General features: G+C 39.8%; 2 protein-coding genes across 2 annotated transcripts; both read left to right on the top strand.

Moving 5' to 3' along the window:
* The first annotated feature begins 470 nt into the window (after positions 1–470).
* Positions 471–5,395, top strand: LOC139629701 (excitatory amino acid transporter 1-like). The gene is made up of 9 exons (XM_071492484.1): positions 471–842; positions 1,066–1,203; positions 1,787–1,994; positions 2,099–2,141; positions 2,232–2,310; positions 2,445–2,631; positions 2,933–3,166; positions 3,242–3,436; positions 5,045–5,395. The coding sequence occupies exons 1-9, from the start codon at positions 644–646 to the stop codon at positions 5,178–5,180; spliced, it is 1,419 nt and encodes a 472-aa protein (XP_071348585.1). The 5' UTR covers positions 471–643; the 3' UTR covers positions 5,181–5,395.
* A 3,179-nt stretch (positions 5,396–8,574) lies between these two features.
* LOC139628564 (tripartite motif-containing protein 16-like) lies at positions 8,575–13,217 on the top strand. Its single transcript, XM_071490329.1, has one exon. It carries the CDS (start codon positions 10,803–10,805, stop codon positions 12,477–12,479), a length of 1,677 nt encoding a protein of 558 aa, XP_071346430.1. The 5' UTR covers positions 8,575–10,802; the 3' UTR covers positions 12,480–13,217.
* Positions 13,218–16,707: the final 3,490 nt, after the last annotated feature.

Consider the following 16,707-nt stretch of genomic DNA (forward strand, 5'->3'; position numbering starts at 1 on the left):
TAAAGAAAACAACAGAACCTTAGAAGATCATTTCCCCTTAAGAAGGACTCAATAATCTTCAGATGACATATTGCAGTATTTCAGAGCTGTGACAAGCAGCATTGTGAAGAAAAAACTAGAAACACACTTGAAATACATTTTCAGGAGGAGAATAAGAAAACTGTGGCTGCTCCCATTGGGTGTTGAGGGAAATATCTCTCTGTGTTTACTGACATCCCCCAGAGCTCAGTACAACTGTTGAGAGAGAGCAGGAGAGAAGGAGGGAGGAGGAGGGGAAGTGAGCATCACAGCTACTAAGCAAGAGACAAGGAAGGGAATCCATCCGGAGGAGGGGACTCATCAAAGGTGAGACGTAAAAGAGGGTGAGATAAAGCGAGAGAGAGAGAGAGAGAGTACTGTGTGTGGACCTCTGTTGACAGGTTGTATGTAATGTTATTGATTTGTTGCTATTTGGCCTCATTATTTAACTACAGGTGCATTTTTACAGTTTTTACCTGCTTTCGTGTTTTATATTTTAGCTTCTGGTAAACTTTGGAAAGCCTGTTAGGATTAATATAACAGCCCTAGCTCTATTAGTACTGAAAAGAGATTAAACACGTCTTTCTTCTTTTTCTGCAGTCTGTGCTGGTTGTGAGGGCTAAATATGAAAGAAATGCAACCCAGCTCTAATGACCTGTCAGCGTTGGACTCAGTAGTGGTTACAGAACCCCAGGAAACTCAAATATACCACAACTGTAATAAGACCTCAGGTCATGTATGTTCATCCCAAACTGGATCCAATATTATGGCTTTTCTCAAGAGGAATGCTTTTGTTGTTGTCACGATGACCGCTGTTGCATTTGGTAAGTGGTTCTCAAACATATTGCACAATGAAAATTGAATGAAAAATCTACCATTGACCTGTTTGCAATTGTAGAAATAAAGTGTAATTTACTGCTTGCTGGCTTTGTATCCGCATTCATGTTCTCCAGCAATTCTCTGTGAACTGGCTCTGCAGCATTTGATATTTTAAACTCTGCCTTTGACAAATACTAATTTGATAACCTGTGTTTATGTTTCCCTGAGGAATTGGCCTGGGCTTTGCCCTGCGACCCATTAATATGTCAGCCACTGATATCAAATATTTAACCTTTCCTGGAGAGCTGCTGATAAGAATCCTGCAGATGGTCATGCTTCCTCTCATCATTTCCAGTCTGATTACAGGTTAGATCCACACTTCAGTTTGGTTAAGCTGAATTTTCAGTCAATCAATAAAGAAACGGTCTGACCCACTACATGTGGGTAATATCTTTTTGATAATAATACATACATTAGGAAAACACATAGCTACAGTAGTAGTTGGTGCAAGACTGACCAACCCCTATAATAGTACTTTAGATGAAGATTTTTTTTTTAAATCGTGCTGTAAAATAGCAGGTTTTTTGTACTCCTTATGTAACCAAAAAAAAAAAAAAAAACCCTGAAACATTTGAGGAGCTCATATTGTGGAATTTTTCAACATGAACTTTCCAACTTATTTTTATTTTTAATTAGACATTGATTTGCCCATTGTATAATTAAAGATGTTGAAATGCTTTATTTTTTTTAATAGGGCTACAAAATATTTTTGAACTTTTGAGGTGTCAAAAATATTTTTAAAGATGTAGTGATTTAATTGTGGTTATTATTTTACAGTAATTAAAAGAGTCAAGTTGTCAAGCAAATAAATAAATGATGACAATAGCAAATGCGCAAATTCAACAGGTTCATGTCTATATTTACGACCACCTTGTATTTTTTTTATCAGGCATGTCATCTGTGGACAGGAAAGCTTATGGGAGAATAGGATTAAGGGCCTTCAGCTACTACATGGTCACCACATTTATTGCTGCATTCACTGGCATCGCCTTAGCTGTTACCATCCAGCCAGGGAGCTCAACCAGGACCACCCTAGTGTCCTCTGGTGGTAAAGTGAAGGCAATGCGGAACATGGATGCCTTTCTAGATCTAATCAGGTGTGTATACCAAAAGTTCTAAAATGCAGGTAACTTGTAAGGATGCAGTTGGCTGTCAGCCTCCAACTAATAGTAAAAACACAGTATCTGTTTTTGATTTTTAGAAACATGATCCCCTCAAATCTGGTTGAAGCTTGTTTCAGAAGGGTAAGATCTGCAATGGCTATGATTTGTTTTTTAGATTTACACTGACATTGGTTTATACCAACCAACCTATAACATTTGCTTATACTCCAGTTTAAAACAGCTTATTCCAGGAGCGTTACAACAGGAAATCATCCCGGTGACATCAGTTTTACTGGGGCCAGTGAAAACAGTGAGATTCCTTTTTTGCTCTATTCCTGTGATTTGAACCGTTCGTTTGTCAAACCTAGTGTCTCTTATGTTGAACTGATGCCTAATCTATGCCTAAACAATATCATGTCACAATTTATTTGACTTCTTATTCAGGGACCTTTATAGATGACACAGTACCAGTGCCAGGTACCTCAGATGGGGTAAATATTCTAGGTCTGCTGGTCTTCTCTGTTGCCTTTGGCCTCATTCTGGGCAGCTTGGGGCCTCAGGGAAAGCCTCTGAGGGATTTCTTTGACTGCCTGAATGAAGCTATTTTGCATCTTGTCAACATAGTCATCTGGTAAGAATTGAAAGCTAATATTTACTTGAACTGGCTATATTGTTAGTTCTTCTATTTCATTTGCATCTGTCTGCAAATATTAACAATGTGTTTGGGTGTTTGTTACTTATTATTCTGGCAAAATATCCAGGACAGCCTGTTGATGATTTTCTGAGTGTGTTTTCACAGGCGAAAATCTATGCATCAGGCTACCTGTGAGGAACATTGTCAAATATGATGATTTACTCTGTGCCCTCCTCCTCCTACACTGAGCCTCTTTCATTCCCTTTCTTCTGCTGTGTCTCACCTCTTTATATCACAGGTATTCCCCAGTGGGAATCCTCTTCCTGCTGGCAGGACAGATTGTGAAGATGACAGACACTGGAGAGATAGGACGCGATGTTGCCATGTATACTCTCACTGTGATCATTGGCCTTCTGATCCACAGCTTCTTCACTCTGCCCCTCATTTATTTTGTTGTCACGCGAAAGAATCCCTTCAGATTTATGAGTGGTCTTCTCCAGGCTCTCACCACTGCCTTTGGGACTTCATCAAGGTGAGCCAGCGTCTTAATATTAAACAGAACAAATGGCCGATGATTTGAACGTTATTGCCCTCCATTTTTTCACAGTTCTGCAACCTTACCTGTAACTCTCCGCTGTATGGAGGAAAATCACAGCATGGACAAACAAGTGACGCGCTTCATGCTGCCTACAGGAGCCACAATGAACATGGACGGTGCAGCACTCTATGAAGCAGTCGCAGCTTTATTCATAGCCCAGGTCAATAACATGGACTTCAACCTGGGTCAAATTATTGTCCTCAGGTAAGTTCATATGGAAACTTAACCTTCGTAAAATAGGTTGGTTACTTAAGTTTCAGAAATGCATGTCTCAAGGACATGGGCTTTCACATTCACATTGTACATATATTTTTTTGTTAATTTATGTTGCCCATTACTATATGTGCATGTTGTATTCTTCCATATCATGCTTGGTTTGTGTCTGGCTCGAGGAAAATTTGAGCCCTGTGTGAAGTACAGCGGTGATCACATATTGTTATACTATTTTTATGAACACAAGTAGAAGCCCTAAACAACTTTGTTCTGCTTTTGCATGAGTAACTACAGATTTTGCAGATGAAGAGTATGAAGAATGCAGACATTATGATGGGCAGGCTCCCACAGGGTTGAGTGGGCTGCCTGTGATTGTTGGAGCTTGCACATGAACATTTTAATGTGTGGATCCTCAAGTATGAGTGGTTGACACTAAGAGCACTGTTAATGTGTTCTGCCTGGTTTCTTAAACCTTGATGAGGATGACGATGCACAACCAATACTGACCAATACATAACCAATACTACTCCCTCGTTCAGTTTGATTGTCACAGCTGTGAGCACTGGTACAGCAGGGATCCCACAGGCTGGCATGGTATTCATGGTGATTGTGTTGTCATCAACTGGACTGCCCACTGAAGACATATCACTGCTTCTGATTGTTGATTGGATTCTGTAAGTGAGAATTCAACTAGTATTGTTTTCAGGTCTTGAGACAAAAGTGAAAAGTGATTTGAGCAATTTTCAGTTCCTCATAAGGTTGTTTGAGGTTTTAGACTTTATGGTTAGGCTAAAAGTTGGAGATAAGACATGTAGTTAATGGATAGAGTAAGAGGATAGTGAATACACAATGTCAATGGTCTTAAAGGTCCCATATTGTATTAAGTGAGATTTCAATGTCTTTTTTATGATAAAAGCAGGTCTAGGTTCTAAATTAATACTGTGAAAGTATCAAAGCCTCAGTCCACAGAGAAATGCACACAGCCTGTATTCAGAAACTGAGCCTTAAAATGAGCTGTCAGGACTTCTGGAACTTTGTGATGTCACAACAAAGCTGTCATGCTCTCAGCCACGCCCCAAGCCCCGCCCATCTGGACCAGCCAACCTTGCAAGATTTGGTTTCTCTGAGTGTTGACCTGAAATCTGCTGTATTTTTACTGGATCACTCAGGAAACATTCAGCCAATCAGAAGAGTGAGTCTAATCCTTCCTTCTGATTTGCTGACCCACTTGTTGTTACTAGAGCTCCAGAGAGAAGCCTAGGAGAGGGGATGTAAAACTACCCTATGATTAATACAAATATATCTTCTTATGGATATCAAAACTTCAAATAAAACTGGAAATGTGTCAATATGGGACTTTTAAGAAATAGAATGTAGAAACTTCATATTTGTCCTTTTTATTATGAATGAAAAAAATTAATTCATTCAATTATTGTAATAATTATTATTTAGTTCACCTGTAACATATTTAACATATTTAACTTTAACCCAAAAAGCATCCTCATAACATAATGAAATTCTAAATGTGTTTAGTTGTGGTCAAGTCACGCGTACAAATTCGTACTGTAACCCCAGCTCTTCACACATGTTTGTTAACAGGGATCGTTTGAGGACCGCCACCAATGTCCTTGGGGACTGTATCGGTGTGGGTGTAGTGCAGCATCTCTCCAGATGTGAGCTACAGAGCTCCAGGCCTGTAGAACAACGTTTGGTGGAAGAAAGCCTCCAGCTCTGAGCTTCAATGGGCTTTACAACATCCATTTGTAATGGCTAAAATTCATGTGATACGCTGTTGTTGAATGATGATGAAAGCAGAAGTTGATACTCATTTATCTTAGAACATGGACAATAATCCCCAGGAATATATAATATATAATAACCACTATCCTGCACTTTTAAATTTTATTCTCAGACTTCTAGGGTAATAAATATACTAACATAAACATCTAATATGGTCTTTAAATGAGGTTATGAAGAGGTCAAACCAAGCTATGTATCTCTGCACACTGTTTCCTTTCCTGTCTTTCATTGGGAACACTCTACCACCATCTGGTGGCAGGACTGTCAATGACCCAGTTACACATGAGCCATTTATAAACATGCAGTATATATAGAGCTATTAATTACCTAACTGCATTTTATGGAAGTAAACACAGCTCAACATGTGCCTGGAGCAGAATCATAATTGTGGTTTGTGTTTCCTCTGCAAAGAGCTACAGGAGAGTACGGTTATTAAAGAAAACAACAGAACCTTAGAAGATCATTTCCCCTTAAGAAGGACTCAATAATCTTCAGATGACATATTGCAGTATTTCAGAGCTGTGACAAGCAGCATTGTGAAGAAAAAACTAGAAACACACTTGAAATACATTTTCAGGGGGAGAATAAGAAAACTGTGGCTGCTCCCATTGGGTGTTGAGGGAAATATCTCTCTGTGTTTACTGACATCCCCCAGAGCTCAGTACAACTGTTGAGAGAGAGCAGGAGAGAAGGAGGGAGGAGGAGGGGAAGTGAGCATCACAGCTACTAAGCAAGAGACAAGGAAGGGAATCCATCCGGAGGAGGGGACTCATCAAAGGTGAGACGTAAAAGAGGGTGAGATAAAGCGAGAGAGAGAGAGAGAGAGTACTGTGTGTGGACCTCTGTTGACAGGTTGTATGTAATGTTATTGATTTGTTGCTATTTGGCCTCATTATTTAACTACAGGTGCATTTTCACAGTTTTTACCTGCTTTCGTGTTTTATATTTTAGCTTCTGGTAAACTTTGGAAAGCCTGTTAGGATTAATATAACAGCCCTAGCTCTATTAGTACTGAAAAGAGATTAAACACGTCTTTCTTCTTTTTCGCTGGTTGTGAGGACTAAATATGAAAGAAATGCGACCCAGCTCTAATGACCTGTCAGCGTTGGACTCAGTAGTGGTTACAGAGCCCCAGGAAACTCAAATATACCACAACTGTAATAAGACCTCAGGTCATGTATGTTCATCCCAAACTGGATCCAATATTATGGCTTTTCTCAAGAGGAATGCTTTTGTTGTTGTCACGATGACCGCTGTTGCATTTGGTAAGTGGTTCTCAAACATATTGCACAATGAAAATTGTTTTTTTATCTACCATTGACCTGTTTGCAATTGTAAAAATAAAGTGTAATTTACTGCTTGCTGGCTTTGTATCCGCATTCATGTTCTCCAGCAATTCTCTGTGAACTGGCTCTGCAGCATTTGATATTTTAAACTCTGCCTTTGACAAATACTAATTTGATAACCTGTGTTTATGTTTCTCTGAGGAATTGGCCTGGGCTTTGCCCTGCGACCCATTAATATGTCAGCCACTGATATCAAATATTTAACCTTTCCTGGAGAGCTGCTGATAAGAATCCTGCAGATGGTCATGCTTCCTCTCATCATTTCCACTCGGAATACAGGTTAGATCCACACTTCAGCTTGGTTAAGCTGAATTTTCCGCCGGGATCAGTCAATCAATAAAGAAACAGAACCCACACTACACCACATTACATTGACCCACACTACATGATGTATTAGCCTTCTAACAATAGTACTTACAGTACGTAAACAGGGAATACAAAAACCCATTGCCACAGTAGTATTTGGTGATAGACTTACCAACCCTTGAGAGACCTGTGGCTGTCAAACTGATTGTAATATGAGTCTTACATTGCCACTATAGAATAGATAAATCAATTTTATTGACGTATCAACATCCATCTATCCTGCAATTTAATTTTCTTGTGTGTAAGTGTAGAGTTTTGTGTATAGTTTCCTCAGAAAATGTATTTTGTAAATGTTTTCACAGTTGTTAAACAATTGCAGCAATTAATATAAAGATTTTTTTAATCATGCGATAAAATAGCGGGTTCTTTGACTCCTTATGTAACCAAAAAAGAAACTCTGAAACATTTGACAAACTCATGTGGAATTTTTGAACATGAACTTTACACCTTAGAGATAATTTTAAGTGCAGTAATGACCTTGATAGGCGTATTGTATAATTAAAGATGTTTAAATTTTTTTTTTGTATTATTTTGGTTTACTTTGATTTGGTTTGTTTGGTATGTCTACAAAAATAGTTCAGACTTTATGGTTAGGCTAAAGGTTGGAGTAAAGACATGTAGTTAATGGAAAGAGTATAATACTATAATACCAAGCAGGTGTATTATAGTGAAACAACATTTCAAGTTTGCTCTAAGTCTGCAATCATTAAACTTCCTGAGTAGATAGAGTCTCTGTGTGTCTTTACTAAAAATGTAGCCAGTGTTCTCTGTGAAGTTAAAGCAGCCGTCAGTCGCAGTTCAGATGTATTTAAACTACAGACAGTTTTTAAAGGGGATCCAGTGAAGGTCAAAGGTCAGAATTGATCAGGAGTGTGTTGTGTGTTGCCGGATAAGATCCTTCAGTGAGATAATGTGTGAGACTTGGATTTTAAATTCACTGTTGTACAAAGAAAACAGCAAAGTTGAACAAATGTTACATTGTGTGGTTCAGTTGTTGTCAGAGTCGTCACCTCTTAGTAAAGTCCAAGACTTATGTTCATTGTGGTAAATGTTGATATTGTCCTAAATAAATCTGGGATCAGGGGAGTTACAGCTGCAGCAATGATCAGGTTGAACACGTATGATGAAAGATCTGATGTAGTGTTGGACTCACTGTTGTTTCAAATATTCTGATGACGTCTTTTTGTGAGCAAGTTGACTTTAAAATGATGTGATCTAGTTCACTGTCAGATTGTTAATAACAATAACAATCACAGTCACCAGGCCTAAGGAATCAGTTATAGAATCAAAGTTTACAGAACTTCAGAATGAGAAGCTCTGTTTTTATTCTTCTGCAGAACTCCATTAACTTTGCTGGAAAGAGATTAAACACGTCTTTCTTCTTTTTCGCTGGTTGTGAGGACTAAATATGAAAGAAATGCGACCCAGCTCTAATGACCTGTCAGCGTTGGACTCAGTAGTGGTTACAGAGCCCCAGGAAACTCAAATATACCACAACTGTAATAAGACCTCAGGTCATGTATGTTCATCCCAAACTGGATCCAATATTATGGCTTTTCTCAAGAGGAATGCTTTTGTTGTTGTCACGATGACCGCTGTTGTATTTGGTAAGTGGTTCTCAAACATATTGCACAATGAAAATTGTTTTTTTATCTACCATTGACCTGTTTGCAATTGTAAAAATAAAGTGTAATTTACTGCTTGCTGGCTTTGTATCCGCATTCATGTTCTCCAGCAATTCTCTGTGAACTGGCTCTGCAGCATTTGATATTTTAAACTCTGCCTTTGACAAATACTAATTTGATAACCTGTGTTTATGTTTCTCTGAGGAATTGGCCTGGGCTTTGCCCTGCGACCCATTAATATGTCAGCCACTGATATCAAATATTTAACCTTTCCTGGAGAGCTGCTGATAAGAATCCTGCAGATGGTCATGCTTCCTCTCATCATTTCCACTCGGAATACAGGTTAGATCCACACTTCAGCTTGGTTAAGCTGAATTTTCCGCCGGGATCAGTCAATCAATAAAGAAACAGAACCCACACTACACCACATTACACTGACCCACACTACATGATGTATTAGCCTTCTAACAATAGTACTTACAGTACGTAAACAGGGAATACAAAAACCCATTGCCACAGTAGTATTTGGTGATAGACTTACCAACCCTTGAGAGACCTGTGGCTGTCAAACTGATTGTAATATGAGTCTTACATTGCCACTATAGAATAGATAAATCAATTTTATTGACGTATCAACATCCATCTATCCTGCAATTTAATTTTCTTGTGTGTAAGTGTAGAGTTTTGTGTATAGTTTCCTCAGAAAATGTATTTTGTAAATGTTTTCACAGTTGTTAAACAATTGCAGCAATTAATATAAAGATTTTTTTAATCATGCGATAAAATAGCGGGTTCTTTGACTCCTTATGTAACCAAAAAAGAAACTCTGAAACATTTGACAAACTCATGTGGAATTTTTGAACATGAACTTTACACCTTAGAGATAATTTTAAGTGCAGTAATGACCTTGATAGGCGTATTGTATAATTAAAGATGTTTAAATTTTTTTTTTGTATTATTTTGGTTTACTTTGATTTGGTTTGTTTGGTATGTCTACAAAAATAGTTCAGACTTTATGGTTAGGCTAAAGGTTGGAGTAAAGACATGTAGTTAATGGAAAGAGTATAATACTATAATACCAAGCAGGTGTATTATAGTGAAACAACATTTCAAGTTTGCTCTAAGTCTGCAATCATTAAACTTCCTGAGTAGATAGAGTCTCTGTGTGTCTTTACTAAAAATGTAGCCAGTGTTCTCTGTGAAGTTAAAGCAGCCGTCAGTCGCAGTTCAGATGTATTTAAACTACAGACAGTTTTTAAAGGGGATCCAGTGAAGGTCAAAGGTCAGAATTGATCAGGAGTGTGTTGTGTGTTGCCGGATAAGATCCTTCAGTGAGATAATGTGTGAGACTTGGATTTTAAATTCACTGTTGTACAAAGAAAACAGCAAAGTTGAACAAATGTTACATTGTGTGGTTCAGTTGTTGTCAGAGTCGTCACCTCTTAGTAAAGTCCAAGACTTATGTTCATTGTGGTAAATGTTGATATTGTCCTAAATAAATCTGGGATCAGGGGAGTTACAGCTGCAGCAATGATCAGGTTGAACACGTATGATGAAAGATCTGATGTAGTGTTGGACTCACTGTTGTTTCAAATATTCTGATGACGTCTTTTTGTGAGCAAGTTGACTTTAAAATGATGTGATCTAGTTCACTGTCAGATTGTTAATAACAATAACAATCACAGTCACCAGGCCTAAGGAATCAGTTATAGAATCAAAGTTTACAGAACTTCAGAATGAGAAGCTCTGTTTTTATTCTTCTGCAGAACTCCATTAACTTTGCTGGAAACTTTGTAAAATATGAAAAATATTGGCTGCCTAGATGTTGGGAGCTGAATATAAGAGGTCCAAGTGAAACTATTCCACTTTATCATTCTGATTACATGTTGTAAATAACAGATAACACACCCTGTCTCTCACAAACAGCTCCTCTTTGTGGAGTGCACAACAGACTGAAAGACAATTCCCTCTTTTCTCTTTTCTTCCTGCTTCAACACATATCAAGCTCCACCCTGTCAAGCTGTTTCTTTGTTCCCGCCCCCTCACAGATCTGTAAGTATGAGGATGGGTGTAAACAACATGTTGTGAACTGCAGGAGATGATGAGTCTCACTCACTGCAGCAGGTGAACGAGAGCAGAGATCTGTTTTCCTCCAGAGCCAAGAGATTGTTTCTGTTAAGAGAAAGTGAAACTGTTTGACAGAGACTCTCAGGAGGTGAAATGGCGCAGCAAGGAAATCAGCCGGACCGAGAAAGATTCTGCTGTTCCATCTGTCTGGATCTACTGAAGGATCCGGTGACTCTTCACTGTGGACACAGCTACTGCATGAACTGTATTAAAACCCACTGGGATGGACAGGATGAGCAGAAAATCCACAGCTGCCCTCAGTGTAGGAAGATCTTCATACCGAGGCCTGTCCTGGGGAAAAACACCATGTTAGCAGATTTAGTGGAGGAGCTGAAGAAGACTGGACTCCAAGCTGCTCCTGCTGATCACTGCTATGCTGGACCTGAAGATGTGGCCTGTGATGTCTGCACTGGGAGAAAACTGAAAGCTGTCAAATCCTGTTTGGTTTGTTTGGCTTCTTACTGTGAGAAACACCTGCACCCTCATTATGAAGCAACTCCATTAAAGAAGCACAAGCTGGTGGAGCCCTCCAAGAAGCTCCAGGAGAACATCTGCTCTCGTCATGATGAGGTGATGAAGATGTTCTGCCGCACTGATCAGCAGTGTATCTGTTATCTCTGCGACAAGGATGAACACAAAGGCCACGACACAGTCTCAGCTGCAGCAGAAAGGACTGAGAGGCAGAAAGAGCTCCAGCTGAGTCGACAAAACATCCAGCAGAGAATCCAGGACAGAGAGAAAGATGTGAAGCTGCTTCAACAGGAGGTGGAGGCTATCAATGGCTCTGCTGATAAAGCAGTGGAGCACAGTGAGAAGATCTTCACTCAGCTGATCCGTCTCATGGAGAAAAGAAGCTCTGATGTGAAGCAGCAGATCAGATCCCAGCAGGAAACTGAAGTGAGTCGAGTTAAAGAGCTTCAGGAGAAGCTGGAGCAGGAGATCACTGAGCTGAAGAGGAAAGACGCTGAGCTGAAGCAGCTCTCACACACAGAGGATCACACCCAGTTTCTACACAACTACCCCTCACTGTCACCACTCAGTCAATCTACAGACTCATCCAGCATCAATATCCGTCCTCTGAGGTACTTTGAGGATGTGACAGCAGCTGTGTCAGAGCTCAGAGATAAACTACAGGACATTCTGAGAGAGACGTGGACAAACATCTCACTGACAGTGACTCAAGTGGATGTTTTACTGTCACAACCAGAGCCCAAGACCAGAGCTGACTTCTCAAAATACTCACAGGAAATCACACTGGATCCAAACACAGCAAACACAAATCTGTTATTATCTGAGGGAAACAGAAAAGCAACATTTACGGTTCAACAACAGTCTTATTCTGGTCATCCAGACAGATTCACTTCACGTTATCAGGTCCTGAGTAGAGAGAGTCTGACTGGACGTTGTTACTGGGAGGTGGAGTGGAGAGGAAGAGGAGTTTATGTAGCAGTTGCATACAAGAATATCAGCAGAACAGGGAGCTTGAATGAATGTGGATTTGGATTCAATGACAAATCTTGGGCATTAAATTGTAACCAAACCAGTTTTTTATTTTGCTGCAACAATATCAAAACTCCAGTCTCAGGTCCTCGGTCCTCCAGAGTAGGAGTGTACCTGGATCACAGAGCAGGTATTCTGTCCTTCTACAGTGTCTCTGAAACCATGACTCTCCTCCACAGAGTCCAGACCACATTCACTCAGCCTCTACATGCTGGACTTTTTGTTTATGGGTTTTATGGAGACACAGCTGAGTTGTGTAAACTCAAATAGTCAAAGGTCATTTAAGGAGCAGTTGGTTCAAATCTGTATTTTAGTTCATCAGTTTATTTTGTCTCCATGTTTGTTGCTAAAAGCTCATTGCTGTTGTGTTTCTGCACTGCACACAGATCACCTGTCAATCAAACATTATGGGTGGTACTTTGACCTCTTCTCATTTCTGGTTGTGTTGATGTTTGAGTTTGTTCAGGTGGAGCTGCAGCCATGGAGGATATCACTGCTCATCATCATGTTTGTTTGACCTAAACTCACATTTGTCCACATGAAAACACAAACTTGTCTGTGCTCTAAATGTTTGTTGGATATTTGTGTTGATGTATTTGTGTGTTGTTGTTTCTCTTCCACTGCATGAGCCTTAACAGAGAAATCAGCAGACCTTCCTTTATCACTGATGTTTTGTTCTCACTGTGTAAAGACACAAATCTATAATTACATTTACATTGATGTGTTTGTCAGAACAAATGTTGTTGTTGTTCAAATCAACTTACAAATAAGGTCTATGAGGTTTTATCAAAGTGTCTTTATCATGATAATAATCAATGAGGTGATGATTGATTCTTTTCTTTTCCGTCTCTGAGATTCAGGTGAAACAAACTGATTGTGTGGATGAAGTCAATCTGTTCATGAAATCACTGAACAAGAGTCATTGAACAGACTTTACTGATTCAATGTGGGAACAAACTGAAGCTTCACATCATCAATAAAGTTGATTTTCCTCAATAATCAATCAAATGTTTTCTTGTGTCTTCATTCCAGGATCTGTTCAGAATTACTTTCCTTAGTTTCACACTAAGTTTTAGTGTGAAGAAGTTGAGTGGAGTCCTGACGCACATAAGACAAGAGAGGTTGTGTTGTTGTGGACTTGAGGTCATTTTATTTGTTGTGATGTTGATTCACATGAAGATGAAACTTCACAATGAGGCTGTCATGTTCAGTGAAAGTCATCAAGACACAATAACAGATGTTTGCTGGAGATTTATGTTGTTTCTGACAAGTTTTCACAGTCGTCACTCGACCACAGTCACACAGCTTTTACAACAAGTCAAATGTTGAACAGTCAACAACAGATGGAAACTGTGCAGCCTGCATCAGCTCCAGTCTCGTCACCATAACATGAATATATTTCTTTAGGTTTGATTTCAACTGTTTCAGTGTCGCTCAATCAGAAGTGAAGAAGTCACGTTCCCACCTGAAGACTGATGTGAATAATATTTGTAGACTGGAAACTCTTGTCTTCCATCTTTCCCATGTGACCTGAATGCAGCATCAGTGTTACAGGGTGTGACTCCTCTTCCTGCAGTGAACATCACAGCAGGTGAACAACTGAAATGTGAAAACTGATGCACAACACAAGAGGGCGCCTTCATCCTGCTGAGCAGGGATGTAGTGGAGGTTAAAGCTCCTCAGCTCAGTTTGGCTCAAGTTTTTATTGAAGATGATTATTTTAGGCTGAGAAGATTTATAATCAAATGCCTGATATTATACATCATGGTTAGTGCTGTGAAACTGAACTGATGGAGTCATTATAAATTCATCTTTTAAGAAACTTTGAAGACACAAATGCTTCTGTATTCAAACACAACACATAAATCACCATGACTCCACTACCATGTGTCTGTAGGTCAAGTCGTGTGTAAGTGATTTATTTGTTTCGTCTTCAATGTGACAAAACTCGTGGACAAATGAGCTCAACTCTTTTAACACAACCTTAAACCTTCAGAAGAACCAGATCCTCATTTAAAGGCTCTGTGTCGGGCCTCTGGCTCTGCTGTAGCCTCTGGGATCGTCTTGCCCTTGGTTGCTGTGTGTTTTGTCTCCCTTCAGGTCCTGGTAGGTGGAGCTGGTATCAGTGCACCTGGCCAGTCTACCCAGAATGCATTTCAAATCATCCATCCTCATTTTGTCTCTCACTCCATGGCTGAAACCACATGGTTTCTCTGGTTTGGTTGTACTTTTTATTTTGCACCATACAACACCACCCTTTCATACATCCACTTACTAACACTACTGACCCACTGACTGCACATTTCATATATTTACTTACTGTGAGTTTAGAAATGATTTGATTCTGCAGCATACTCAGTATTACATAGTTTTTTTCTTTTAATATATTGTACATCTGGATTGAACATGTGTCAGAATATGTAGTAGGATTTCATTCATTAAAATGGGATTATTTTTTCAGGTGAGCCCTCCAACCTCAACCACCACATAGATCATTTGTCCCGACCCTTGTACGACCCATAAGAGTATCAGCAGCAGGCCGACCACAACTTTGTCTCCATTGTAACAACAACAAACACAGTTTAGACAGGGACTCTTGGCTGTAATGAGCTGCTCGCACAGACGACCGGTCATTTTTTACAGGGGGACAGTCTCAGTGTCTCTTTTATGGCCTTTTGGATTCAGAGCGTCCACACACTCTCTGAGCTTTGACTCCACTGAAGTGTGAACGACTCTACAGCAGCAGGCAGTGTGTGGTGGTGCTAAATGACAGGAGGTACATCAGTGTCTCAGCCTTTTACATTTTGACCCCAGAAGAGCACAGTGACATGTGATGTCATGTGTTTTTACTTCATAATGTCTCCTGTGGGCAGTGGGGTCACATGACTGCTGACCTGAACAGCACAGGTGTCTCTGACGGGGCAGCTCACACAGGTGTCTTCAGTTTCCTTTGTTCTGTGTCCTGAGCTCATTCTCTGTTTGTCCTTCAGCTGAGCTGCTTCCCTCCATCATCTCACCTTTGTTCCTGCCTGTGTCGAGTGAGTATCTCATTTCATTATATTTCATCATCTCATTTATTTTGCTGTTAAGAAGTACGTGTAATCTCCCTGGTTTGTTCTCACATGATTATATATCTAAAGTAAGAATGAATTGATGCATTGATCTAGAATTGATTTATTCAAGATAATAGGATTGACTGCAAGCAAAACATTAAATACTTTCAAATGAAACCTGTTGGCTGCTTCTCCTGCTTTGCTCATATTCATTAAGTCAGGTCCAGTGTAATTCTAGAAAAATTACATCTTCAAGTTTACGTGATCATTTTAATAAAGTCCCGTGTTTCTATCATGACTTTAGCATTTTCTGTATAGTTTGTTATTTTTCTGCAGCAGATGCTTTGAAGATGAAACACTATATTATCATCATGGGTTGTGTATTTAAAAGAACACAACTCTTTTTAAGAATCCACATTTTTCATTCCTGTGCTGCAGAAACCAAAGATTAAAAATGTGATGTGAACCCAGTTTGCTCTGAAACAATGAGTGGGACGCTGTGAGGACATAAAATGTTTGTGTAATCTCTTACACCAAGATCAGTGTTTCAGACCTTAAACTTTATGTCCAATGTAAAACCTGGATGAGACCTGTTCGGGCCACACGACACAGCTGCTGTAGATTATGGCTCAGAGTAATTTGTTATATAACTTCAGTGGCCTGACTTAAGAACGCCAGCATTCAACTATTTGAGGATGACTTTAGCATCAGGTCTTTACTGCCAGAGTGTTTCTATGCTGTAATAGTTCACTTGTGCTCAGTAGCTCCTAATGTAGGGGGGTGGGGCTCAATTAAAAAGAATAAAGCAATTTCTGCATTCCACATTTTCATTTGTCTCTTATGACATTTAATCGATATGTTAGTGAAATACACACCTGCTGATTCTTCACAAAGCTTGTGTCTTGATTTGTCTGTGGATATTTGTCCATTTGAGGGTTTGTGTGATTTACAGCTTCAGGACAGATACTACAGACTGAACTGTCCTTGGGCACAGGAAAAACATGACATTTAAGACTTTTATTAAAATGCTTTCAGATGAATAAACTATGATTATGTGTTGTCTGTGTCACTGACTTCAGCTTCGTGCACAGTTGGACTTTTACTTGCAGTTGAGCTTCAGTTACTGCTTTAGTTTGTGGACTTTTCCTGCAGTTTATGGCCTGTGAGCGCTCCTTCACTCTCAGCTGCAGCTCATGGAGTCTGAGTCACTTCAGTGTTTTCTTCCTGGACGCCATGTTTGCTGCTTCCCTCTCTCCTGTGTGTTCATGGCTCAGCAGCGGCTCTCTGGGCCTCGGCCTCGGCTCTGCCACAGTCACATGACAAACTGCACCAGAAAAGTCACCTGGGGAGCAAACACGCAGAAACACGCGAGACGATGAGGGAAGGCAGGTGAGCAGGAGGAGACGAAGAAGAAGCAGAGCAGAGCTGCTCTGTTTATACTCTGC

The sequence above is a fragment of the Trachinotus anak genome, unplaced genomic scaffold, assembly GCF_046630095.1.
Source record: "Trachinotus anak isolate AG129_WGS33_773 ecotype Australia unplaced genomic scaffold, CSIRO_AGI_Tana_v1 ptg000012l, whole genome shotgun sequence".
NCBI lineage: Eukaryota > Metazoa > Chordata > Actinopteri > Carangiformes > Carangidae > Trachinotus > Trachinotus anak.